Source organism: Hypanus sabinus (assembly GCF_030144855.1).
Source record: "Hypanus sabinus isolate sHypSab1 chromosome 24 unlocalized genomic scaffold, sHypSab1.hap1 SUPER_24_unloc_28, whole genome shotgun sequence".
NCBI lineage: Eukaryota > Metazoa > Chordata > Chondrichthyes > Myliobatiformes > Dasyatidae > Hypanus > Hypanus sabinus.
The window spans coordinates 379272-406890 of NW_026778942.1; the positions used below are offsets into that span (position 1 = coordinate 379272).

The 27619-nt window shown below is 58.9% G+C and overlaps 1 protein-coding gene across 1 annotated transcript in view; it reads left to right on the forward strand.

The window, feature by feature from the left end:
* Positions 1 to 26162, forward strand: part of LOC132385498 (filamin-A-like) — a 122615-nt gene extending 96453 nt beyond the window's left edge. The window contains exons 31-46 of the mRNA XM_059957611.1: positions 550 to 729; positions 1078 to 1206; positions 1837 to 2010; positions 2790 to 2951; positions 4485 to 4691; positions 4803 to 4809; positions 6535 to 6686; positions 11144 to 11266; positions 12317 to 12583; positions 13057 to 13194; positions 13751 to 13866; positions 18930 to 19062; positions 21893 to 22069; positions 22859 to 23077; positions 24905 to 25108; positions 25610 to 26162. Coding sequence (XP_059813594.1) covers positions 550 to 729; positions 1078 to 1206; positions 1837 to 2010; positions 2790 to 2951; positions 4485 to 4691; positions 4803 to 4809; positions 6535 to 6686; positions 11144 to 11266; positions 12317 to 12583; positions 13057 to 13194; positions 13751 to 13866; positions 18930 to 19062; positions 21893 to 22069; positions 22859 to 23077; positions 24905 to 25108; positions 25610 to 25797 — 2576 coding nt within the window. The 3' untranslated portion in view covers positions 25798 to 26162. The remainder of the gene's footprint in view (positions 1 to 549; positions 730 to 1077; positions 1207 to 1836; positions 2011 to 2789; positions 2952 to 4484; positions 4692 to 4802; positions 4810 to 6534; positions 6687 to 11143; positions 11267 to 12316; positions 12584 to 13056; positions 13195 to 13750; positions 13867 to 18929; positions 19063 to 21892; positions 22070 to 22858; positions 23078 to 24904; positions 25109 to 25609) is intronic.
* Positions 26163 to 27619: the final 1457 nt, after the last annotated feature.

Consider the following 27619-nt stretch of genomic DNA (forward strand, 5'->3'; position numbering starts at 1 on the left):
GGGTGGCCAGCAAAGCCTGTCTCTGGCCTGGACTCACAGGAGTTTAGACTGTGGGGGGGGGGGGGGGGGCTTCTCGTTGAAATCTACCGAATGTTAGCAGTTATCGCAATGCCAGCGAGCGGTGTTCAATGCCTGCCGCTGTCTCTGACGAGGTACCGTCTCCCCGTGACCACGTGGATTCTTTCCCACAGTCCAAACAGCAACGGTTGGAGTCAGCGAGTCGCGTTGGTGACTCTTTCAGCTTGCCCCCGGCGCAATCTTCGCCAATCTGATCACAAGCGAGGCATTCCGCCAAAACTTTGCCTCCAAATCCCGTCAAACTCTGAATGAGGTTGGGCTGCCTTGTTCTTGTATTGATAGTGAATGATCAGCCATGATCTCTAAATGAGGCCTTGTTCTCGATTGCCCCAGGATGGGTCATCAGAGATGCCGACAACCAGGATTCTGTGGAGGGGGCACGAAAGCTTGGGGATGGGAGGGGGCTCCCTGGAGCGCCGTGGGCCCGCGCTGTTGGAAGGGTCAGGCTGGGACTGGGTTTAGTGTCCTGAGGGCTAATTGGTTTCCAAAAACCCCTCTGCACCCTGCCAGGCGAGGTCCTGATGCCCTCCGGGAAGAAGGCCAAGCCCTACATCGCGGACAACAAGGACGGGACGGTGACGGTCAAGTTCGCCCCCACCGAGCTCGGCCTGCATGAGATGAGCATCAAGTACGATGGGAATCACATCCCAGGTGAGGAGGAGGGGGTCCCGGGCCAGAGAAGTTCCAGCTCCTCTCCCACCCACAGAAGTGGGCTATGTTTAGAATGGGGCTGTCGAGGTGTAGGAGAGATCTGTGGTTGAGTTGGAGAGGAAAGGTTTGGACCAGGGTGGTAGGGGTTTGGGATGGGGATGGGACAAAGGAGGGGTTCACTTGGACCAGGCCGGTAGGGGACTTGACACAGAAAGGTGGTGCTTCAGGATGGAGTGTTCAAGGGACAGGGGTACCCTGTTGATTTTACTGCCCATCTCCTGGGCGGTTGAAATTACGGACGTTTAATCGTTTGCTCTGCCTTCTCTCCCCCTCCCGCCCACGGATCAGGGAGCCCCCTCCAGTTCTACGTGGACTTTGTCAACAGTGGCCACGTCAATGCCTACGGACCCGGTCTGATCCACGGCGTGGTCAACAAGCCCGCCGTCTTCACCGTCGATACCAAGGACGCCGGAGAGGGTGAGTGCCCCACCCCGCCCCTCGTCCCGACGTACCGGTGGGTCTCGGCCACCGGTGTGCTGGTATGAGTCGCGGAGGAACGGCATTTCGGACGATTTGGGGCCCGCCAGGGACTTTGGGGGTTAAAGTTTGTTATGGTTGTATTGAGGGTGGCCATTTGGCCCGTTGGTGCTGTTCTTCCCCTACAGCTCACGCACCAGGCCTCTCCCCCTTGAACCTCTTGTCCCTTGCTGACAGTCACTCCCCACCCGAACATACAATTTAGGAGGGGTCCAGAGAACCTGGGGGCAAATCTTCGGCTCATGGGGAGAACAGACAATCTCTGCACATGACAAGCGGACTGACACGGAGAGACTCAGACGTAGCCGGGCACGCAGACAGACGGGCAGGCACAGACAGATGGACACGCGCACAGACAGAACGCCACGCATGCGGGCGCCGACTGGCGCTGCCACGGGCCGGAATTGAACCCAGGGCTCTGGAGTTGCGCATTAGCGAATCTTCCCCACACACTCGACCTGACCAAGCGCAGCGATCTGACCCCCTCCCCGCTCGCCGAACGCCGGCCCGCCTGCCTGCGCGCGTCCTGCTCGTCGCTAAGCCGCTGTTCGTCTGCCTCCCCCCTCCCAGGCGGCCTGTCCCTGGCCATCGAGGGCCCATCGAAAGCTGACATCAGCTGCCTGGACAACAAGGACGGGACGTGCACGGTCTCCTACCTGCCGGTGCTGCCAGGAGATTACAACATTCTGGTCAAATATAATGACAAGCACATTCCCGGAAGTCCCTTCGTGTCCAAGATCACAGGTAGGATGCCTGCCTCTACTATAGCTCAAAATTGTGGAGATCTGCCGCTGCAGCTGATCCACCGCAAGGCTGAACGTGTTGTGCGTTCAGAGATGCTCTTCTGCGCACCACCGTTGTAATGTGTTTGAGTTACTGTTGGCTCGACCTGTCTGGCTGTTCTCCTCTGGCCTCTCTCGTTACGAAGGCATTTTCACCCACAGAACTGCTACGCTTGATTTTTTTTTGTGTGTGTGCCACACCATCCTCTGTAAACTCTAGAGACGGTTGTGTGTGAAAATCCCCGGAGATCAGCAGTTTCTGAAATACTCAAACCACCCCATCTGGCACCGACAACCATTCCACAGTTAAAGTCACTTAGGTCGCATTTCTTCGCCCATTCTGATGCTTGGTCTGAACAACAACTGAACCTCTTGACCATCTCTGCATGCTTTTATGCATTGAATTCCTGCCACATGATTGGCTGATTAGATATTTGGGTTGCCGAGGTGTACAGGTGTACCTAATAAAGGGGCCACCGAGGGTATGTTGTAAAACCTGTTGTTCTGCGGTGGCAGTACTGTAAAATACAAAAATATATTTTTATTTCATTCTTGTTCTAATTTATAATCTAAGAAACTTAGGTAGGCACATGGATGATAGAAAAATGGAGGGCTGTCTGGGAGGGAGGGTTAGATTGATCGTAGGCTAGGGTAAAAGGTTGGCACAGCTTTGTGGGCCGAAGGGCCTGTGCTGTACCCTACTCTTCCATGTTCTGACCTCCTCTCTCAACGACCTGCCAGGGGACGACTCCATGCGGATGTCCCAGCTGAAGGTGGGGTCGTTGACGGACATCCCCCTGCAGATCGGTGAGACGGACCTGGGCCAGCTGGTGGCCACCGTCGTCGCCCCCTCTGGCCGGGAGGAGTCCTGCCTCCTGAAGCGGCTTCGCGACGGCAACATCGGTAAGAGCCCGTCCTGTCCTGGGAGTGACGCTCGGGGGCGGGGGGGGGGGGAGGGTGTCCGACACTTGCGGGTTCAGATGGTCGGTGGGTGGCCATTACTTCCCCGGACCAGTTGGCCGATGGTGGGACTTTGATCCGCGGAGTGGGCTTTGAAACCAATTTTTTTTAGCCCCACTCCCCACCGCACCCCCCCAAGGATGATGGGCCCAAGATGGCGTGTCAGATGCAGGTGGGGGATTAGCAGCGGAGAGCTTGCTGGGGTCGACATCCCCAATCCTGGGCTTGGGGGAGGGAGGTGGGCTTCAACTCCTCACAGTGGGGATGCCATGCAGTCATACAGCAGGGGTGAGGCCCTTCAGCCCATCCGGTCTTTGCCAACCAGGTGGCCATTCAGACTAGTCCCCATTTGACCTCTTGGCCTGGGGTCCGCGGACCACTTGGTTAATGATAACGGTCCACGGCATTAAAAGGATTGGGAGGCCGTGCTAAATCTTGCCAATCCGCGGTCCTGTCAGAGTGTTAACTCACCTGCCTCAGCCACCTCCTCTGGCTGCTCCTTCCGGATATGAAATACACATTGCATGTGAGTTTTTATTTAGCAAAGGCCCCTCTGGCCCTTCGAGCCAACCCCCCCCACCCCCGATTTAACCCCAACAGGACAATTTACAGTGACTGATTGACCTATCAACTGGTGCGTCTTTGGACTGTGGGAGGAAACGCACGCGGTCACGGGGAGGACGGACAAACTCCTCGCAGAGGACGCCGGAATTGAACTCCGATGCCCCGAGCTAACTGCTGTGCTACTGCGACGCCCACACGTGCTCGTGTGTGTGTTGTTTTTTTTTAATTGCCCCTCAATTTACTATTAAATCCCTCCCCTCACCTTAAACCTGTGCCCCGTGGTTCTTGATTCCCCGACCCTGGGGCGCACGGCTGTGTGCATTCACCCCATTTGTGCCCCTCCTGAGTTTCTACGCCTCTGTACGATCGCGCCACAGTCTCTCGCGCTCCAAGGAATGACGTCCAAGTCCCTCCGATCTTGCTGGCACCTCTCCAGTTCCTTTCTGCTAGAAGGGGATCAAAAGTTAATATGATCCTCCAGGCGTGGCCTCGCCAAGATCCTGGACAACTGCCCCATGACCTGCCTCCTTCAGCACCCAGACACCACCTTCAGGGAGCTGTGGACCTGCACTGCCAGCTCCCTCTGTTCCTGTGCACTTCCAGCGGGTCGAGTGTTTACGGGGAAATCTTTAACCAGAGTTTTCCTCCCCAAAATGCCACACCTCGCACTGAGCGAAACCCTCTCCCTATTTCTCTCTCTCTGTCCCACTCTCTCTCTATCTCTCTCACTCTCCCTCCCTCTTCCTCTCGTCCTCTCTCACTTTGTCTGTCACCCTCTCCTCCCTTCCGGTGGGGTGTGGGAACAAAACTGGAGCTGTCGTCTCTCTGAGGCACCCAACTTGGGTGGGAGGGGACTAATCTCCACGCGGGTGAAAATCTCTCTCTCTCCACCCCCCCCCCCCCCCCGGCCAGGCATCTCCTTCACCCCCAAGGAGGTGGGCGAGCACGTGGTGAACATCAAGAAGAACGACCGCCACATCGCCAACAGCCCCATCACCGTCATGATCAACCAGTCCGAGGTGGGCGACGCCGGGCGGGTTCGCGTCACCGGCCCGGGGCTGACGGAGGCTCACACCTTCGAGCCGGCTGACTTCACCATCGACACCAGGGAGGCGGTGAGTCGGTCACGTCCTCGCAACCCAGACCCCACAGGCACACAACCCGCGCCGAAGGACAGGGAGTGGGGAGGAGGGAGGCAGCAGAAAGATAAGACGGTGTGGAGGATGGTAGTGGGGGGGTGGAGAGAAAAGAAAGAGGGAGGACAGCGAGGGATGGATGGAGGGGGGAGAGGGAGGGTGAGGGAGGGAGGAGAGAGAGGGGGGTGGTAGGGTACGGGAGGGGTAGAAGCAGGGAGAGGAGGGTGAGCTGGTGGAAGTGGGGGCAGGAAAGAGGGTGGGGGGCAGCTAGACGGGTGGGTGCAAAGAACGGAGCTGGAGAGGGTCTGGGACACATGCAAGAGGTGACCAATGCATCCCCCCTTCCTTTCAGCAATCCAGCCTCCGAGGTCCTCTGCTCCCTCCGTGCCTCCGATCTGGTTCGATTCATTCCTTGTGCCTTCAGTCCAGTCTGCTACAGTCCCCCCACCCCCCATGCCTCAGGTCCGGTCCACCCCCATTCCCCACTCCTCCGGTCCGGTCCACCCCCATTCCCCGCTCCTCTGGTCCGGTTCACCCCCATTCCCCGCTCCTCCGGTCCAGTCCACCCCCATTCCTCACTCCTCCGGTCCACCCCCATTCCTCACTCCTCCGGTCCACCCCCATTCCCCACTCCTCCGGTCCAGTCCACCCCCATTCCTCACTCCTCCGGTCCACCCCCATTCCCCATTCCTCTGGTCCGGTCCACCCCCATTCCCCATTCCTCTGGTCCGGTCCACCCCCATTCCCCATTCCTCCGGTCCGGTCCACCCCCATTCCCCACTCCTCCGGTCCGGTCCACCCCCATTCCCCGCTCCTCCGGTCCAGTCCACCCCCATTCCCCACTCCTCTGGTCCGGTCCACCCCCATTCCCCACTCCTCCGGTCCGGTCCACCCCCATTCCCCGTTCCTCTGGTCCGGTCCACCCCCATTCCCCGTTCCTCTAGTCCGGTCCACCCCCATTCCCCACTCCTCCGGTCCGGTCCACCCCCATTCCCCGTTCCTCCGGTCCGGTCCACCCCCATTCCCCACTCTTCTGGTCCGGACCACCCCCATTCCCCACTCCTCCGGTCCGGTCCACCCCCATTCCCCACTCCTCCGGTCCGGTCCACCCCCATTCCCCACTCCTCCGGTCCGGTCCACCCCATTCCCCACTCTTCTGGTCCGGACCACCCCCATTCCCCACTCCTCCGGTCCGGTCCACCCCCATTCCCCACTCCTCCGGTCCGGTCCACCCCCATTCCCCATTCCTCCGGTCCAGTCCACCCCCATTCCCCACTCCTCCGGTCCGGTCCGACCTCACTCCCCATTCCTCTGGTCCGGACCAACCCCATTCCACATTCCTCTGGTCCGGTCCACCCCCATTCCCCACTCCTCCGGTCCGGTCCACCCTCGTTCCCCGCTCCTCCGGTCCGGTCCTTGCGTTAGGACCATTAGCATCATTCCCGTTCCCCTGGTCCAGTCTACCCCATTCCCCGCTCCTCTGGTCCGGTCCACCCCCATTCCTCACTCCTCCGGTCCGGTCCACCCCCATTCCCCACTCTTCTGGTCCGGACCACCGCCATTCCCCACTCCTCTGGTCCGGTCCACCCCCATTCCTCACTCCTCAGGTCCAGTCCACCCCCATTCCTCACTCCTCAGGTCCGGTCCACCCCCATTCCCCACTCCTCCGGTCCGGTCCATCCCCATTCCCCACTCCTCCGGTCTGGTCCACCCTCGTTCCCCGCTCCTCCAGTCCGGTCCTTGCGTTAGGACCATTAGCATCATTCCGTTCCTCTGGTCCGGTCATCCCCATTCTCCTGTGTCTGACCCGGGCTTTTGGTTGGCAGGTTATGGTGGCCTGGCCTCTCCATCGAGGGCCCCAGTAAAGTGGATATCAGCACGGAGGAGCTGGATAACGGCAGCTGCAAAGTCACCTACTGCCCTACCGAGCCCGGCAACTACATCATCAACATCAAGTTTGCCGACCAGCATGTGCCAGGTACCCAGACTGCCCTCCACCGGAGAGAAGCAGGCTCGGGGGCCGCTCTGCGTTCTGCACGCTGCTTCCACTGCCAATCGTATGGGGGAGGGACCTTTGTGGGAGGGGGAAGGCTGCTTCGTCGAGATCTGTTGGAGCTGCCCTCACCCGGGCAAGTGGGCAGTGTCCCGTCACACTCCTGACTTGTATCTGTGAGAGGGGTAACGTGGCGGATGTGGAGTCTGTGGACTAACTCCACCCAGGCAGGTGGGGAGTGTCCCGTCACACTCCTGACTTGTATCTGTGAGAGGGGTAACGTGGCGGATGTGGAGTGTGTGGACTAACTCCACCCAGGCAGGTGGGGAGTGTCCCGTCACACTCCTGACTTGTATCTGTGAGAGGGTAACGTGGCGGATGTGGAGTGTGTGGACTAACTCCACCCAGGCAGGTGGGGAGTGTTCCGTCACACTCCTGACTTGTATCTGTGAGAGGGGTAACGTGGCAGATGTGGAGTGTGTGGACTAACTCCACCCGGGCAAGTGGGGAGTGTCCCGTCACACTCCTGACTTGTATCTGTGAGAGGGGTAACGTGGCAGATGTGGAGTCTGTGGACTAACCTCACCCAGGCAGGTGGGGAGTGTTCCGTCACACTCCTGACTTGTATCTGTGAGAGGGGTAACGTGGCAGATGTGGAATGTGTGGACTAACTCCACCCAGGCAGGTGGGCAGTGTTCCATCACACTCCTGACTTGTATCTGTGAGAGGGGTAATGTGGCAGATGTGGAGTCTTGGGACTAACTCCACCCAGGCAGGTGGGGAGTGTCCCGTCACACTCCTGACTTGTATCTGTGAGAGGGGTAACGTGGCAGATGTGGAGTCTTGGGACTAACTCCACCCAGGCAGGTGGGGAGTGTCCCGTCACACTCCTGACTTGTATCTGTGAGAGGGGTAACGTGGCGGATGTGGAGTGTGTGGACTAACTCCACCCAGGCAGGTGGGGAGTGTTCCGTCACACTCCTGACTTGTATCTGTGAGAGGGTAACGTGGCGGATGTGGAGTTCACAGGCTAACTCCACCCGGGCAGGTGGGCAGTGTCCCGTCACACTCCTGACTTGTATTTGTGAGAGGGGTAACGTGGCGGATGTGGAGTCTGTGGACTAACTCCACCCAGGCAGGTGGGCAGTGTCCCGTCACACTTCTGACTTGTATCTGTGAGAGGGGTAACACGGCGGATGTGGAGTGTGTGGACTAACTCCACCCGGCAAGTGGGCAGCGTCCCGTCACACTCCTGACTTGTATTTGTGAGAGGGGTAACGTGGCGGATGTGGAGTCTGTGGACTAACTCCACCCAGGCAGGTGGGCAGTGTCCCGTCACACTTCTGACTTGTATCTGTGAGAGGGGTAACACGGCGGATGTGGAGTGTGTGGACTAACTCCACCCAGGCAAGTGGGTAGCGTCCCGTCACACTCCTGACTTGTATTTGTGAGAGGGGTAACGTGGCAGATGTGGAGTCTGTGGACTAACTCCACCCAGGCAAGTGGGCAGTGTCCCGTCACACTCCTGACTTGTATCTGTGAGAGGGGTAACGTGGCAGATGTGGAGTGTGTGGACTAACTCCACCCAGGCAGGTGGGGAGTGTCCCGTCACACTCCTGACTTGTATCTGTGAGAGGTAACACGGCGGATGTGGAGTGTGTGGACTAACTCCACCCAGGCAAGTGGGCAGTGTCCCGTCACACTCCTGACTTGTATCTGTGAGAGGGTAATGTGGCGGATGTGGAGTGTGTGGACTCACTCCACCCAGGCAAGTGGGGCAGTGTCCCGTCACACTCCTGACTTGTATCTGTGAGAGGGGTAACGTGGCGGATGTGGAGTGTGTGGACTAACTCCACCCAGGCAGGTGGCAGTGTCCCGTCACACTCCTGACTTGTATCTGTGAGAGGGGTAACGTGGCGGATGTGGAGTGTGTGGACTAACTCCACCCAGGCAAGTGGGCAGTGTCCCGTCACACTCCTGACTTGTATCTGTGAGAGGGGTAATGTGGCGGATGTGGAGTGTGTGGACTCACTCCACCCAGGCAAGTGGGCAGTGTCCCGTCACACTCCTGACTTGTATCTGTGAGAGGGGTAATGTGGCGGATGTGGAGTGTGTGGACTAACCTCACCCAGGAAGTAAAAAAGTTGTGTCAGACCTGACTCATGCCTTGAGGACAGGGATGTGGTGGGGGTGGGGGGAAGGTCTTGAGGAATCAGACAGTGAGTCACTCACCACAGGGATCTTCATTCCCCCACCATCTCTGCACATCTGTGTCTGGTCTGGTTGAGTGTTGGTCCCAGTGGTGAGGGAGCAGGCCTCCGAATGTCACAAGGCCCTGGAGGAACCCGGCAGGGGTCAGGCAACGTTGCTGAAGGCATCAAGGAGTGAACGTTTCAGACCGAGACCCTTCATCAGGACTGGCCCAAAACATCCACTGAGGAAGGGTCTGAATGAAACATCATCTGTTCCTTCTCCTCCATAGATGCTGCCTGACCTGCCGAGTTCCTCTGGCATTTTATGGGTGTGTGTTGTGTGTTCCTCAAGATTTCGATCAACTACAGCACCTCTTCAAAAGCTCACAGTAAACTTCTTATTAAAGCACATCTAGGTTACTGTAGACTCTGTTCAGTGTTGGGGTGAGTGAAGTTCTCCACATTGGTTCAGGAGTCTGGTGATTGATAACTGCTCCTGGACATGGTGGTGTGGGACCTGGGGCTCCTAATGGTGGTAGCAAGAAGAGATTACGGCCTGGGTGGTGGAGTCCTCCCAGTGGATGTGCTCAGGGGTGGGGAGGGCTTTTCCCGCGATGGACTGGGCTGTGTCCAACACCTTCTGTAGACCTTTCCATTCCCGGCATTGGTGTGACCCTACCGGGCCGTGAGCCCAGCAGATAGGATACTCTGCACGGTGCGTCAACGTTTTAGATGACATGTCAAATCCATGCAGACTTCGAAAAATTGCTATTGTGTCTTCTGCCACTTGGTCTGGTGGAGGACCCCCCCCCCCCTCCCCTCTGTGCCACACAAACGGCTCCACGAGCGGCTGGTTTTCAGCCCGACTCATTCTGACAGAGGGAAGGTCACTGACCAGGGGATAGCCCCATGGGTCCCTTGCTGTAGCCTCTCCTGCCCCAGCCACCCAGGATACTAGTCCATAAGAGCACAGGAGCAGAATTAGGCCATTCAGCCCATCGTCTCTGTCCTTCCATCATGGCTGATCCATTTCCTTCTCAACCCCAATCTCCTGCCTCCTCCCTGTCACCTTTCACACCCTGACTAATCAATAACCTATCAACCTCTGCCTTAAATACACCCACCTCTGCCACCTGTGGCAATGAATTCCACAGATTCACCACCCTCTGGCTGAACAAATACCTTCTAATTGCTGGTCTAAATGGCCGCCCCTCTATCCTGAGGCTGTGCCTATAGGAAATCTCCTCTCCACATCCACTTTACTTCGGGCTTTCAACATTCAATCCTTCTCAGTCTTCTAAACTCCAGTGAGTACAGGCCCAGAGCCTTCGAACACTCCTCATATGGTCACCCTTTCTCTCCTGGAATAAATCTTCCGATTCTCCTCTGGGACCCTCTCCGACATCAGCACACCCTTTCTTAAGTAAGGGTCGCAAAACAATTCACAATATTCCAAGTGAGGCCTCAGCATTACGTCCTTCTTTTTATACTCTGGTCCTCTCGAACTGAGTGCAAGCATTGCATTTGCCTTCCTCACCACAGACTCAACGTTCAAGTTAACCTTTTGGGAATCCTGTGCCAAGACTCCCAAGTCCCTGTGGACCTCCGATTTCTGAATTTGCTCCCCATTTAGAAAATAGTCCGTGCTTTCATTCCTTCTGCCAAAGTGCACGGCCGTACGATTCCCGACATTCTATTCCGTCTCCCACTTTTTTTTTGCCGGTTTTCCTAGTCGGCCAAAGTCATTCTGCAGAATTCCTGCTTCCTCGCCACAACCTGCCCGTCCACCGATCTCTGTATCGTCCGCAAACTTTGCAACAAAACCATCGATTCCGTCATCCAAGTCATTGACGTATAACGTAACAGAATCGGTCCCAACACAGACCCCTGCAGAACACCACCAGTCACCGGCAGCCAGCCAGAAAAGATCCCGTTATTCCCACTCTTTGCCTCCTGCCGATCAGCCAGTCTTCAATCCATGCTAGTCTCTTTCCTGTAATACCACGCACGGGCTCTGATCTTGTAAACAGCCTCACGTGTGGCACCATGTCAAAAACCTTGGGAAAGTAAACAACTTCAACAGGTCTTTGTCCATCCCACCTGTTATTTCCTCGAAGGTTTTCCCCTGAGGAAACCGCACTGACTTTGGCCTATTTTCTCACGTGCCCCCGAGCTCCCTGAGAGAGCCTGTGCAGAATCGCTGTGTCCCAACACCCACCGTGTGCCTTGTCTCACCCCCACCGCCTACAGGCAGCCCGTTCACGGTGAAGGTGACAGGCGAGGGCCGAGTGAAGGAGAGTATCACGCGGAGACGAAAGGCTGCGTCGGTCGCCAACGTCGGCAGCCAGTGCGACCTCAACTTGAAGATTCCCGGTGAGTGGCACACGGGAGTGGGTGGAGTTCTGATGGGGTGAGTTGTGTGGGGGGGGGGGGGGGTATGTAGGCTGGTGTCTTTCTCTTCTCCCTTCACTCACAGTCCCTGTGTTCCTTTTCCTCCCTACCCCTCCTGCATCTGTCTGGAAATCCCTTTCCGCTCTCTCTCAAAATTCTGCTCATTCATTATCTCTCTCTGACACGTACACAGACACACACCCTATCTCTTCCCCTCGCTCCCTCATGCCCTCTCTCTTTCTCTCACATCTCCCTCTCTCTCTGCCTCACCCTCTTGCCCACACTCTCTCACATCCTTCTCTCTCTTTCTCTCTCTCCCTCTCTCTCAATCCCTCCCCCTCTCTCTTCTCTTCTCTCTCACTGTCTGTCTCTCTGTCTCTGTCTGTCTGTCTCTGTCTCTGTGCTCTCTCTCTCTGTCTCTGTCTCTGTCTCTCTGTCTCTCTGTCTCTGTCTTTGTGTCTGTCTCTCTGTCTCTGTCTCTCTCTGTCTGTCTTTGTGTCTGTCTCTCTCTGTGTCTGTCTCTGTCTGTCTTTGTGTCTGTCTCTCTCTCTCTCTGTCTCTCTCTGTCTCTCTCTCTGTCTCTCTCTCTGTCTCTCTCTCTGTCTCTCTCTCTGTCTCTGTCTGTCTTTGTGTCTGTCTCTCTCTCTCTCTGTCTCTCTTTGTGTCTGTCTCTCTCTGTGTCTGTCTCTGTCTGTCTTTGTGTCTGTCTCTCTCTCTCTCTGTCTCTCTCTCTGTCTCTCTGTCTCTCTCTCTGTCTCTCTGTCTCTCTCTCTGTCTCTGTTTGTGTCTGTCTCTCTCTCTCTCTCTCTCTCTCTCTCTGTCTCTCTCTCTCTCTCTCTCTCTCTGTCTCTGTCTGTCTCTCTCTCTCTCTCTGTCTCCATCCTGAAAAGTACCCGACCCTCCCCGGTGGTTGGGGCTGAGAGGAAACGTTTGTTCCTGAATTAGCACTGGGGTGTTCCTAGTGCGATGTGTGCATTGGAGTGGGGGAGACCAGCTGACAACATGTGCTTCCCGCTGCCCCCTTTCCGGCAGAGATAAATGTGGGGGACATGACCGCCCAGGTGACGAGTCCTTCCGGAAAGATCCACGAAGCGGAGATCATGGAGGGCGAGGAGAGCACGTACTGCATCCGCTTCGTGCCGACGGAGATGGGCGTCCACACGGTCAGCGTGAAGTACCGGGGCCAGCACGTCCCCGGCAGCCCGTTCCAGTTCACCGTGGGGCCGCTGGGCGAGGGCGGCCCACACAAGGTGCGAGCCGGGGGCCCCGGGCTGGAGAGGGCCGAGGCCGGCATTCCAGGTGAGGTCTCCCTGTCGTCCGGTCCCCTTCCCTCCCTCTGAACCTCCAGGCATCCTTTCCCTCTGGACATCCTGCTGTCTTCCCTTTATCCCTCTCCCGGATGTCCCAACATCTTCCCTTCCCCCTCTCCAGACGCCCCTTCGCTCTCCCTCTCTCTCTTCGTCTGGATGTCCCATCAGATGACTGACTGTCTCGTCTCCTCTATGTCACCTCCTGTCTTGCTTTCGTCCATTCTCCCGTTTCTGTCTCCCCCTCTCCCTCCTCTCGCCATCTCCTGTCTTGTCTCTGACCCCCATTCCCCGTCTGTCCGAATAGTCGTCTTCACCTCGTCACTGCCCCCGTCCCCGGACCATGCCGTCTCCTCCCCTCTCCCTCCCGGCCCTCTCCTTCTGTCTGCCCCGAACCCGGGGGGGGGGGGGGGGGAGATGGCTGTCGGGGGGTCTGCGCCTCACGTCTGTCTGCCCCTGGCCCAGCCGAGTTCAACATCTGGACGCGGGAGGCGGGAGCCGGCGGCCTGTCCATTGCTGTCGAGGGCCCCAGCAAGGCCGAGATCGCCTTCGAGGATCGGAAAGACGGTTCATGTGGAGTGTCCTACGTCGTACAGGAGCCCGGTGAGTGGGGAGGGAGGGGCGAGCATTGGGGGTGGGTCAGGGACTGGCGATGGGGGGGGGGGGTTACGGTCTGAGCGCACAAAGCGGTCCGTGGGCGAATGTGGCAAAGGACTGGGTATTTACACTTTTGGATACCTCCCTCTCCCCCTCCCCCATTTCCCTCTCCTCCTCCCTCCCACCCCCATTTCCCTCTCCCCCACTTCCCCTCCTACTCCCCCACTTCCTCTCCCCCTCCCCCACTTCCCTCTCCCCCACTACCTCTCCCCCACTTCCTGTCCCACTCCCCCACTTCCCTCTCCCCCACTTCCCCTCCCACTCCCCCATTTCCTCTCCCCCTCCCCCACTTCCCTCTCCCCCACTTCCTGTCCCACTCCCCCACTTCCCTCTCCCCCACTTCCCCTCCCACTCCCCCATTTCCTCTCCCCCTCCCCCACTTCCCTCTCCCCCACTTCCTGTCCCACTCCCCCACTTCCCTCTCCCCCACTTCCCCTCCCACTCCCCCATTTCCCCTCTCTCCACCCCTCTCCCCCTCTCTCCCCCCTCTCTCCATCTGTAGGTGACTACGAGGTGTCGATCAAGTTCAACGACGACCACATCCCAGACAGCCCCTTCATCGTGCCCGTGGCCTCCCCGTCCGACGACGCCCGCCAGCTCACTGTTACGAGTCTTCAGGTGAGACGCCCGGGAAAATCCTCTGGGCCCCGGGGTGGGGGCGCTGGGCCCGTCGCTGGCCCACCAGTGGCAGCAGGAGGTGTGGGGCGGAGGGATGGGGAGGGACGCCTAGGCCTCGGCCTGGGGGCAAAGCCTCCTGACGCTAGTGGTGGGCAGCGATGCCATGCAGTGCCCGGCCAGCGAGGCCCATTGTGGGGTTTGCTCGAGTCTCTCTTAAAGGCTCCTAACAGGACCAGCCGCTGCTGCCTTGCCCCTCTTCCCTCTCCCTCCCCCTCACTCTCTCTCTCCTCTCCCCTCTGCCTATCCCCCTCACTCGCTCTCCCTCCCCACTCTCTCTCCTCTCCCCTCTGCCTATCCCCCGCACTCGCTCTCCCTCCCCCTCTCTCTCTCCTCTCCCCTCTGCCTATCCCCCTCACTCGCTCTCCCTCCCCTCTCTCTCTCCTCTCCCCTCTGCCTATCCCCCTCACTCGCTCTCCACTCTCTCTCCTCTCCCCTCTGCCTATCCCCCGCACTCGCTCTCCCTCCCCCTCACTCTCTCTCTCCTCTCCCCTCTGCCTATCCCCCTCACTCGCTCTCCCTCCCCACTCTCTCTCCTCTCCCCTCTGCCTATCCCCCGCACTCGCTCTCCCTCCCCCTCTCTCTCTCGCTCTCCCTCCCCCTCACTCTCTCTCTCCTCTCCCCTCTGCCTATCCCCCTCACTCGCTCTCCACTCTCTCTCCTCTCCCCTCTGCCTATCCCCCTCACTCGCTCTCCCTCCCCACTCTCTCTCCTCTCCCCTCTGCCTATCCCCCGCACTCGCTCTCCCTCCCCCTCACTCTCTCTCTCCTCTCCCCTCTGCCTATCCCCCTCACTCGCTCTCCCCTCCCCACTCTCTCTCCTCTCCCCTCTGCCTATCCCCCGCACTCGCTCTCCCTCCCCCTCTCTCTCTCGCTCTCCCTCCCCCTCACTCTCTCTCCTCTCCCCTCTGCCTATCCCCCTCACTCGCTCTCCCTCCCCACTCTCTCTCCTCTCCCCTCTGCCTATCCCCCGCACTCGCTCTCCCTCCCCCTCTCTCTCTCGCTCTCCCTCCCCCTCACTCTCTCTCCTCTCCCCTCTGCCTATCCCCCTCACTCGCTCTCCCTCCCCCTCTCTCTCTCACTCTCCCTCCCCCTCACTCTCTTTCTCCTCTCCCCTCTGCCTATACCTCTCACTCTCGCTCTCCCTCCCCCTCACTCTCCCACTCGCACTCCCTCACCCTCTCTCCCCTCCGCCTATCCCCCTCACTCTCCCACTCGCACACCCTCTCTCTCCTCTCCCCTCCGCCTATCCCCCTCACTCTCCCACTCGCACTCCTTCCCCTTTGGCTATCCCCTTCACTCTCCCTCCCACTCGCACTCCCTCCCCATCACTCTCCCACTTGCACCATTCCCCTCGCTCTCTCCCCTTCCCCCTGCCTATCCCCCTCACTCTCCCTCCCCCTCATTCTCCCTCCCACTCACTTGCACTCCCCCTCACTCTCTCTCCTCTCCCCTCTGCCTATCCCCCTCGCTCTCCCTCCCCCCTCACTCTCCCTCCCCCTCGCTCTCCCTCCCCCTCGCTCTCCCTCCCCCTCGCTCTCCCTCCCCCTCGCTCTCCCTCCCCCTCGCTCTCCCTCCCCCTCGCTCTCCCTCCCCCCTCGCTCTCCCTCCCCCTCGCTCTCCATCCCCTTCCCTCTGCCTATCCCCCTCACTCTCCCTCCACCTCACTCTCCCTCCCCCTCGCTCTCCTCTCCCCTCTGCCTATCCCACTCGCTCTCCCTCCCCTCACTCCCTCCCCCTTGCTCTCGCTCACTCTCATTCACTCTCTGTCTCCCCCTCTCGCTCTCATCTGCCTGAGAAGTTAAAGGTTAAAGGGAACGGTTTGTGTTGGAGCGGGTCAGGCCGTTGATAAGACCACCACTGCGTGCCCCGGGTCACCTTCTGTCTGCCCCCCAAGCTCCAGAGAGCGAGTGGGCCAGGGTAGACCCTGGGCCTGGTGCTGTGTGCGAGGGGGAGGGAGGGATGTCACCCTGCCCGTCTCCAATCACAAACCAGCTTTTGATGCCTCTCTTTAACACTCTAACTTGTCTCCCAGGTAAGGTTGGTTTTCTTGGGGTGGGGTGACGCTCGGAAACCCTGGACCTCCGCACCCAAGGGATCACCGACTGCGCGGTTTGCAGAGTGGGGTGCCCTTTCAATGCCCTGCCCCCTCGTCAAACCTTCCAACGCCCTGCGTCCATCATCAAACCTTCCAACACCCTGCCCCCTCGTCAAACCTTCCAACGCCCTGCCCCCCTCGTCAAACCTTCCAACGCCCTGCCCCTCGTCAAACCTTCCAACGCCCTGCCCCCTCGTCAAACGTTCCAACGCCCTGCCCCCCTCGTCAAACCTTCCAACGCCCTGCCCCTCGTCAAACCTTCCAACGCCCTGCCCCCTCGTCAAACCTTCCAACGCCCTGCCCCCCTCGTCAAACCTTCCAACGCCCTGCCCCCTCGTCAAACCTTCCAACGCCCTGCCCCCTCGTCAAACGTTCCAACGCCCTGCCCCCCTCGTCAAACCTTCCAACGCCCTGCCCCTCGTCAAACCTTCCAACGCCCTGCCCCCTCCTCAAACCTTCCAACGCCCTGCACCCCTCGTCAAACCTTCCAACGCCCTGCCCCCTCGTCAAACCTTCCAACGCCCTGCCCCTCGTCAAACCTTCCAACGCCCTGCCCCCTCGTCAAACCTTCCAACGCCCTGCACCCCTCGTCAAACCTTCCAACGCCCTGCGTCCATCGTCAAACCTTCCAACGCCCTGCGTCCATCATCAAACCTTCCAACGCCCTGCGTCCATCCTCAAACCTTCCAACGCCCTGCCCCCTCGTCAAACCTTCCAACGCCCTGCCCCCTCGTCAAACCTTCCAACGCCCCGCCCCCTCGTCAAACCTTCCAACGCCCTGCCCCCCTCGTCAAACCTTCCAACGCCCTGCGTCCATCGTCAAACCTTCCAACGCCCTGCGTCCATCGTCAAACCTTCCAACGCCCTGCCCCCTCGTCATACCTTCCAACGCCCTGCCCCCTCGTCATACCTTCCAACGCCCTGCGTCCATCATCAAACCTTCCAACGCCCTGCCCCCTCGTCAAACCTTCCAACACCCTGCCCCCTCGTCAAACCTTCCAACGCCCTGCGTCCATCGTCAAACCTTCCAACGCCCTGCGTCCATCGTCAAACCTTCCAACGCCCTGCGTCCATCCTCAAACCTTCCAACGCCCTGCCCCCTCGTCAAACCTTCCAACGCCCCGCCCCCTCGTCAAACCTTCCAACGCCCTGCCCCCCTCGTCAAACCTTCCAACGCCCTGCGTCCATCGTCAAACCTTCCAACGCCCTGCCCCCTCGTCATACCTTCCAACGCCCTGCACCCTCGTCAAACCTTCCAACGCCCTGCGTCCATCGTCAAACCTTCCAACGCCCTGCCCCCTCGTCATACCTTCCAACGCCCTGCACCCTCGTCAAACCTTCCAACGCCCTGCCCCCTCGTCAAACCTTCCAACGCCCTGCCCCCTCGTCAAACCTTCCAACGCCCTGCCCCCCTCGTCAAACCTTCCAACGCCCTGCACCCCTCGTCAAACCTTCCAACGCCCTGCCCCCTCGTCAAACCTTCCAACGCCCTGCCCCCTCGTCAAACCTTCCAACGCCCTGCGTCCATCGTCAAACCTTCCAACGCCCTGCGTCCATCGTCAAACCTTCCAACGCCCTGCCCCCTCGTCAAACCTTCCAACGCCCTGCACCCCTCCTCAAACCTTCCAACGCCCTGCCCCCTCGTCAAACCTTCCAACGCCCTGCCCCCTCGTCAAACCTTCCAACGCCCCGCCCCCTCGTCAAACCTTCCAACGCCCTGCCCCCTCGTCAAACCTTCCAACGCCCTGCCCCTCGTCAAACCTTCCAACGCCCTGCCCCCTCGTCAAACCTTCCAACGCCCTGCCCCCTCGTCAAACCTTCCAACGCCCTGCACCCCTCGTCAAACCTTCCAACGCCCTGCACCCCTCGTCAAACCTTCCAACGCCCTGCGTCCATCGTCAAACCTTCCAACGCCCTGCCCCCTCGTCAAACCTTCCAACGCCCTGCCCCCTCGTCAAACCTTCCAACGCCCTGCACCCCTCGTCAAACCTTCCAACGCCCTGCCCCCTCGTCAAACCTTCCAACGCCCTGCCCCCTCGTCAAACCTTCCAACGCCCTGCGTCCATCGTCAAACCTTCCAACGCCCTGCACCCCTCGTCAAACCTTCCAACGCCCTGCCCCCTCGTCAAACCTTCCAACGCCCTGCACCCCTCGTCAAACCTTCCAACGCCCTGCACCCCTCGTCAAACCTTCCAACGCCCTGCCCCCTCGTCAAACCTTCCAACGCCCTGCCCCCTCGTCAAACCTTCCAACGCCCTGCGTCCATCGTCAAACCTTCCAACGCCCTGCACCCCTCGTCAAACCTTCCAACACCCTGCCCCCTCGTCAAACCTTCCAACGCCCTGCCCCTCGTCAAACCTTCCAACGCCCTGCCCCTCGTCAAACCTTCCAACGCCCTGCCCCCCCCCCGTCAAACCATCCAACGCCCTGCCCCCTCGTCAAACCTTCCAACGCCCCGCCCCCTCATCAAACCTTCCCATGCCCAATGCCTCTCTCCGGATTTGCGGAAGGGTGAATGGGGTTGCAAGGGGGGCCAAGATGTGCACAGTCATCGTCTGTCTGTGGCCCGTTGGGTGTGTTGAGGGAGGAGAAGCCCTCCCACTTCTGGAGGAGATCATTCAGCCCGTCAAGGCCCTGCCTGTCGAGCTCCCCGGTCGGTTCCCACCCAGGAACCTTCCCACGTTGTGCACTCTGATTTAGCCTACCAGTTTGTCTGCTCCTGTCTGGACAGGGACGGTCGCCTTCCCCCATGTCTGTGGTGCCACCCTGTTCCAGAGGGCAACCCCTTTCCCAGGGACAGGGGGGCAGAATGGAGTTGCCCCTCCCAATACCCAGCTCCACTGTTGCGCTCCCCCCTCCCTGGCGCGCCGCTCCGCGTTTTACGTCCTCAATGCCTTCTCTAATTCCAGGAGTCGGGCCTAAAAGTTAACCACCCAGCATCCTTTGCTGTCTGCCTGAACGGGGCAAAGGGCATGATAGATGCCAAAGTGCACAGTCCGTCAGGGGCGCTGGAGGAGTGTTGTGTATCCGAGATTGATGAAGGTACTACTGGGAGTGAGGTTCAGAGTGAATCTCCCTCCACACCGTCCCATCACACACTCCCGGGGTCAGACACAGAGTGAATCTCTCTCCACACCGTCCCATCACACACTCCCGGGGTCAGACACAGAGTGAATCTCCCTCCACACCGTCCCATCACACACTCCCGGGGTCAGACACAGAGTGAATCTCTCTCCACACCGTCCCATCACACACTCCCGGGGTCAGACACAGAGTGAATCTCCCTCCACACCGTCCCATCACACACTCCCGGGGTCAGACACAGAGTGAATCTCCCTCCACACCGTCCCATCACACACTCCCGGGGTCAGACACAGAGTGAAACTTCCTCCACACCGTCCCATCACACACTCCCGGGGTCAGACACAGATTGAATCTCCCTCCACATCATCCCATCACAACTCCCGGGGTCAGACACAGAGTGAAGCTCCCTCCACACCGTCCCATCACACACTCCCAGGGTCAGACACAGAGTGAAGCTCCCTCCACACCGTCCCATCACACACTCCCGGGGTCAGACAGAGTGAATCTCCCTCCACACCGTCCCATCACACACTCCCGGGGTCAGACAGAGTGAAACTCCCTCCACACCATCCCATCACTCACTCCCGGGGTCAGACACAGAGTGAATCTCCCACCACACCGTCCCATCACACACTCCCGGTGTCAGACACAGAGGGAAGCTCCCTCCACACTGTCCCATCACACACTCCCAGGGTCAGACACAGAGTGAAGCTCCCCCCACTCCGTCCCATCACACACTCCCGGGGTCAGACACAGAGTGAAGCTCCCCCTACTCCGTCCCATCACACACTCCCGGGGTCAGACACAGAATGAAACTCCCTCCTCACCGTCCCATCACACACTCCCGGGGTCAGACACAGTGAATCTCCCTCCACACCGTCCCATCACACACTCCCGGGGTCAGACACAGAGTGAAGCTCCCTCCACACCGTCCCACCACACACTCCCGGGGTCAGACACAGAGTGAATCTCCCTCCACACTGTCCCATCACACACTCCCGGGGTCAGACACAGAGTGAATCTCCCTCCACACCGTCCCATCACACACTCCCGGGGTCAAGCACAGAGTGGAACTCCCTCCACACCGTCCCATCAGACACTCCCGGGGTCAGACACAGAGTGGAACTCCCTCCACACCGTCCCATCAGACACTCCCGGGGTCAGACACAGAGTGGAACTCCCTCCACACCGTCCCATCAGACACTCCCGGGGTCAGACACAGAGTGAATCTCCCTCCACACCGTCCCATCACACACTCCCGGGGTCAGACACACAGTGAATCTCCCTCCACACCGTCCCATCACACACTCCCGGGGTCAGACACAGAGTGAATCTCTCTCCACACCGTCCCATCACACACTCCCGGGGTCAGACACAGAGTGAATCTCCCTCCACACCGTCCCATCACACACTCCCGGGGTCAGACACAGAGTGAATCTCCCTCCACACCGTCCCATCACACACTCCCGGGGTCAGACACAGAGTGAAACTTCCTCCACACCGTCCCATCACACACTCCCGGGGTCAGACACAGATTGAATCTCCCTCCACATCATCCCATCACAACTCCCGGGGTCAGACACAGAGTGAAGCTCCCTCCACACCGTCCCATCACACACTCCCAGGGTCAGACACAGAGTGAAGCTCCCTCCACACCGTCCCATCACACACTCCCGGGGTCAGACAGAGTGAATCTCCCTCCACACCGTCCCATCACACACTCCCGGGGTCAGACATAGAGTGAAGCTCCCTCCACACCGTCCCATCACACACTCCCGGGGTCAGACAGAGTGAAACTCCCTCCACACCATCCCATCACTCACTCCCGGGGTCAGACACAGAGTGAATCTCCCACCACACCGTCCCATCACACACTCCCGGTGTCAGACACAGAGGGAAGCTCCCTCCACACTGTCCCATCACACACTCCCAGGGTCAGACACAGAGTGAAGCTCCCCCCACTCCGTCCCATCACACACTCCCGGGGTCAGACACAGAGTGAAGCTCCCCCCACTCCGTCCCATCACACACTCCCGGGGTCAGACACAGAATGAAACTCCCTCCTCACCGTCCCATTACACACTCCCGGGGTCAGACACAGTGAATCTCCCTCCACACCGTCCCATCACACACTCCCGGGGTCAGACACAGAGTGAAGCTCCCTCCACACCGTCCCACCACACACTCCCGGGGTCAGACACAGAGTGAATCTCCCTCCACACTGTCCCATCACACACTCCCGGGGTCAGACACAGAGTGAATCTCCCTCCACACCGTCCCATCACACACTCCCGGGGTCAGGCACAGAGTGGAACTCCCTCCACACCGTCCCATCAGACACTCCCGGGGTCAGACACAGAGTGGAACTCCCTCCACACCGTCCCATCAGACACTCCCGGGGTCAGACACAGAGTGAATCTCCCTCCACACCGTCCCATCACACACTCCCGGGGTCAGACACAGAGTGAAGCTCCCTCCACACCGTCCCATCACACACTCCCGGGGTCAGACACAGAGTGAAGCTCCCTCCACACCGTCCCATCACACACTCCCGGGGTCAGACACAGAGTGAAGCTCCCTCCACACCGTCCCATCACACACTCCCGGGGTCAGGCACAGAGTGAATCTCCCTCCACACCGTCCCATCACATCTCTCCCAGGACAGGGCTGGGGATTGACACTCCTCTCTCTCTCTCTCTCTCCTTTACTCACGGGCTGGTCTTGCCCCTCCCGGCCCCGGGTGGAGTGGGGAGCCCCCGGCACCTGGCTTAACCCAGTTCCCTTGCAGATAAGTACGCGGTGCGATTCATCCCCCGGGAGAACGGCATCTACCTGATTGACGTGAAGTTCAACGGCTCACATATCCCCGGAAGCCCGTTCAAGATCCGCGTGGGCGAGCCGGGCCAGGCCGGCGACCCGGGAATGGTGTCGGCGTCGGGACCCGGACTGGAGGGCGGCGTTACTGGTGAGGACTCTCCCGTTTAACACAAACGCCAGGAAATCTGCAGAAGCTGGAAGTTGAAACGTCACACACAAAATGGTGGCGGCAGCTGCTGTGCCCCACCAGCAGATTGTATGTGTTGCAGTAGAGATCGACCAGGATGCAGGCTGGATTGGAGAGCTGGTCCCACAAGGAGAGGTTGAACGAGGGTAAAGGGACTTTGGAATGAAGGAGGACGAGGGGGGTTGGCTTGATCGAGATGTACGAGGTGATAAGAGGCACATATCGAGTGGAGAGTCAGAGGCTTTCTCCCCAGGGTGGAAATGCCTAACACGAGGGGTTAAGGAGATTGGAGGGAGGGATGTCAGAGGTGAGTTTTTTTCCCACAGAGGGTGGTGGGCGCATGAAATGTTCTCCCAGTGGAGGAGGGGTAGAGGCCGATTTAAGAGACTCTCAGATAGGCACGGGGATGATAGAAAAATGGAGGAGGGAAGGGTCGGGTTGATCTTGGAGAGGGTTAGGTCAGCAGCACATTGTGGGCCAAAAGGCCTGCTCTGTGTTCTGCCAAGTCAGCCACGATGAGATGGCAGAGCAATCGGTGGGCCAGATGGCCTGATCCTGTTCTCGATGCGATTACAGCTCGGGGCCTTGGCGTTCCGAGTCCAGTTCAGGAGCGTTCTGTCAGGAAGACGGCACATTCCCGGGCTGCGTCCGCGAGGCGTGGGTCGCCGCGGATTGTCCGGTTGAATCGGGGGTGGTGGGGCCGGGAGGGTCCGTGCCACGCTGTCTGAGTAAACGCACCCCTCTCTGCAGGCGTCCCCACCGAATTCGTCGTCAACACCTCGAAGGCCGGGCCGGGCGCCCTCTCCGTCAGCATCGACGGGCCGTCCAAGGTGAAGATGGACTGCCGGGAGTGTGCTGAAGGCTACCTGGTGACCTACACCCCACTGGCGCCTGGCCACTATCTCATCTCCATCAAGTATGGTGGCCCCTACCACATCGTGGGCAGCCCCTTTAAGGCCAAGATCACCGGTGAGTGGGGGGGGGGGGGGTGTCTGCCCCACTATCACGGCCACTCTCGTTCCCGGACCCACGAGGGAAGGCCACTCGGTGGGGAGGGAATTCCAGCGTCCCTGACTGGGAGTGGCAGGTCAGATCACAGATTCGCGTCACGGACCTTCAACGTAGGAGCTGAAATGGGCCATTCAGCCCATCGATTCTCCCTGCTGTTTCATTATGGCTGATTTACTATCCCTCTCAACCCCATTCTCCTGCCTTCTCCCCGTCACCTCTGATGTGCTGACTGATCAAGAATCTATCAAACTCTGCTTTAAATGCACCCTGTGACCTGACCTCCACAGCCTGGGCAAGGAATTCACTGATCCATCACTTACTGGTTGAAGAAATTCCACCTCATCTCTGTTGTGGACGGATATTCCTCGACTCGGAGGCTGTGCCCTCTGGCCCTGGGCTCTCCACTGCAGGAAACATCCCCTCCATATCTTGGCCTTTTGATGTGTGAATGGCTTCAATGAGATCCCCCCTCGTTCTTCTAAACTCCCTGAGTACAGGCCCAGAGCCATTAAACACTCCTCATATGTTAACCCTTTCATTCACATGAGCCTCCTATGGACCCTCTCCAATGTCAGCACATTAAAGGGTGGGGGGGGGGGGGTTTCTGGGGTGGAGAATGGCAGAAAGCGGGGAGTTGCTTTGGCCCCTCGATTTCTCTCCATTCCAACAAGATGTCATTGTAACCCTGCTGACCTATAACCTTATCTTATGCTCCCACTCACCCATCGCCTGGCAAAACACACTCTTCCCCTTCCTCCTCTCCCCTCACATGCTCTCTTCTCTCCGTCCCCCTCACTCTCTCCCCTCGCATGCTCCCTCTCCTCTCTCCCCTCGTGCCCTCTCTCATCTCCCCTCACTCGCTCTCCTCTCTTGTTACCCCCTCTCCTCCCCCTCTATCACCCCCTTCCTCTCCCCTCTCCCTCTCTTCCCCCCTCCCTTTCCTCCCAGAGGTTAAGACGGATGATAAAGCAGCCATGATGGAATGGTGGAGCAGACACAATGGGCCGAATGGCCTAATTCTGACCCTGCTACAATGGTCTCTCTCTCCCCCCACCCCCCACTACTGATGCCCCTTTGAGGGGGAGATTCCACCTCGAGATGGAGAGCTGCTGATTTGCTCAGCTAAACCCATCACCCCCTGGGGGGCAAAGGTTTCTGAAAGCAACTCACCAGAGTTCCCCGTTGTCCCCGGTTCTGGACTCCCGGGGGGGTGGGGGGAGCCCGGAGCTTCTGTTGGCGTTCCTGTAGTTCTGGATTTTATGGGAGGGGGTTGCCCGATCGGCCGGGCGCGGCACTGTCTCTGGCGGAGTCTGATGGTAAATGGAGTCCGGCTGGTCCCTGAGACCCTCCCCACACTCCCCACCCTCCCTCCTACCCGGGACCCGAGGGGAATCGCGTCCCGGGACGGCAGGGCGATCCCAAAGGTCACAGAGATCCGTTCCTCCCCCCCCCCCCCCCCCCCCGTACCTCACGGTAAAGGTCACCCGAGGCAGGGTGACTTGCTCAGCGCCCTCTGCTCTCGTCTCAGGGCCCTGACAACAGGGCCTTCAGCCCATCGACTCCCTGCTGGTCACCACCCACCCATTCCCAGACAACGACAGAATCCCTGCCCCCAGCCGCTCACATAGTCTCAACGCTCCAGCTAGTGTGGGTAGGGTGTTGGGGGCACCACCTTGTGGAGGGAGGGGGAGATCTTCTTGGTTTGAGGGGTAATATTGGGAGGGGGCAACAACCCCCTGCTGCCTCGAGACCTCTTCACGCCCCCCTCCGCCCTTGTCTCTGCAGGCCAGCACCTCGTAACCAGCCACAGCCTCCACGAGACGTCCTCGGTCCTGGTGGACGCTGGCAGCAGGACCCTGGCGGCCGCCCCGCGCAGCGCCAGCCCCAAGCCGCCCTCCGACGCCAGCAAGGTGGCGGCCAAGGGCCTCGGCCTCAACAAGGCCTTCGTCGGGCAGAAGAACTCCTTCACCGTGGACTGCAGCAGAGCAGGTGAGGAGCAGAGATCGGCGCCCGTCGCTCGGGCGGAGAGGGGACAGTTGATTCTGCCTGATTCAGCTGCTGCGCCTTCTGCTCTAAACTTTTCGCACGGGGAGTGGTCAGCACTTGGAGCTCGGTGCCGGGGAAGCGGTTGTGGCAGGGGGCAATAGTAGTGGGAGGGGCCGAGTTTAGAGGGATCTGTGCTGAACGCAGGAAATTGGGACCAACTGGGTGGGCACTGTGGGTGGCATGGGCTCGATGGGCTGAACAGCCTGGGTCTGTTTTGCTCAGTGATTATGATGAAGTAATGAACTGTCTCCCTATGTCACTCCCTCTCCGTCTCTCTGTCACTCATTCCGTCTCTCTGTCTCTGACTCTCTCTTCCCCCGTGTCTCTGCCTGTCACTCACTCTCTCTCCTCCCTCCCAGTCTGTGTCTCTGCCTCTCTCTCTCTCGCTCTCTCTCTGTCTCACTGTGACAATGAACATTTCTCTCTCTCGCTCTCTCTCTCCAGGTTCGAACATGTTACTTGTTGGTGTCCACGGCCCCAAGGTGCCCTGCGAAGAGGTTCTGGTGAAGCACCTGGGGGGCAAACTCTACAGCGTGTCCTACATCCTCAAGGAGAAAGGCAACTACACCCTCGTGGTGAAGTGGGGAGACGATCACATCCCCGGCAGTCCCTTCCAAGTCACTGTCCCCTGATCCAACCCACCCCCCTACCAGCTTTGCACTCTGTTCCTGACTCCTGCTTCTGACCATTAAAATGCTTGTGGTGTAGTTCGGGGTGGAGAGAGCTGGCGGGGTGTGTGGCATTGGGGGGGGTAGGGCGGGGGAATAGCTTCTCCAGCACCCGCCTGCCCTTTCCGTGCTCTGGGTTTTGTCCGCTGAGAGAGTGGACACCTCCCCCGATTAAGCGTCTGTCTCTCTTCGCCGGAGGGGTGTCACTCACTGTCAGGATCTCTGGCCGGTGCTTTGGCTCTGTAGCCTTCCATGGGCTGGGTTGTCTCTCTTTTCCTTATAGCGCACATCGCAACCAAAAACGACCAATTAAAACTATTGTATAATAATCTTCGTGTCTGGCTGTCCCTGTGTACGCGGGTTCCATCCCCACCTCCACTGCGTGTGTGAGAGACGGGGAGGGGGTGAACCTAGGCAAAGGAAGGGAAAGGGTTAACAGATGAGAGAGGGAGAGGAAGGAGAGGGTTAACAGGCGAGAGAGGGAGAGGAGGGAGAGGGTTAACAGGTGAGAGAGGAGGGAGAGGGTTAACAGGCAAGAGAGGAAGGAGAGGGTTAACAGGTGAGAGAGGAAGGAGAGGGTTAACAGGCGAGAGGGAGAAGGTTAGCAGGCGAGAGAGGGAGAAGAGGGAGAGGGTTAACAGGCGAGAGAGGGAGAAGAGGGAGAGGGTTAACAGGCGAGAGAGGGAGAAGAGGGAGAGGGTTAACAGGCGAGGGAGGGAGAGGAAGGAGAGGGTTAACAGGTGAGAGAGGGAGAGGAGGGAGAAGGTTAACAGGCGAGAGAGGGAGAGGACGGAGAAGGTTAACAGGCGAGAGAGGGAGAAGAGGGAGTGGAAGGAGAGGGTTAACAGGCGAGAGAGGGAGAGGGTTAACACAGGCGGGAGGGTAAGGGTTAACCAGGCTAGAGAGAGGAGAGAGAGAGAGAAAGAATTTTGAACTGTCCAAACTCTTTCAAATTTAATTTATTATCAAAGTACGTACAGCACCCTGAGATTTATTGTCTCGCAGGCGTTCACGGTAGAACAAAGAAAAACAATAGAATCGATGAGAAACTACACAGAGATTGATAAACTCCGGCATGTAAAAGAAGACAAAATTTGCAAATCGAACCACAGTTGTTTCAAGTCCTTGAAAGTGGGTCCGTAGGTTGTGGAATCAGTTCAGTGCTGGGGTGAGTGAAGTTATCCACGCTGGTTCAGGAGCCTGCCGGTTGAGGGGTGATAACTGTTCCTGAACCTGGTGGTGTGGGACCTGAGGCTCCTGTGGGAAGAGGGCGGGGTCACTGGAGATGGACACTGGGGTGAGCTCGGTGGTGAGCGCTTTGCCTGCGATGGACTGGGCTGGGTCCGACACGTTTCCATTTCAGGCCATGACGGGACACTCTGCACTGTGCTCGTTTTGCAGCTTCGGATGACATCCCGAACCTGCGTTCCCGCCGGGTCAGCTGGAAGAATGAGGTGTGGCCTTGTTCAGGGAGCCCGAGGGGATCTCCAAGGGGGCAGATGTTGGGGCTGTTCCCAGCAGTGGGAGAGTCGCGGAGAGGGGACACAGTTAACGCTGAACCGTGGAGAGTTTCAGAATCGCGTGTAACATCACCGGTACATGTCGTTTTGTGGCAGCAGAACAGAATAAGGTATAAGCATGCAAAAATGAGCAAGGAAGAGAAAAGTAGCAAGGTCGTGTTCAATGTCTATTCAGAAATCTGGTGGTGGAGGGGAAGAAGCCGTTCCTGAAACGTTGAGTGTGTGTCCTCAGGTGACGGGGATACCCTGTGATGGGTCTGACTGAG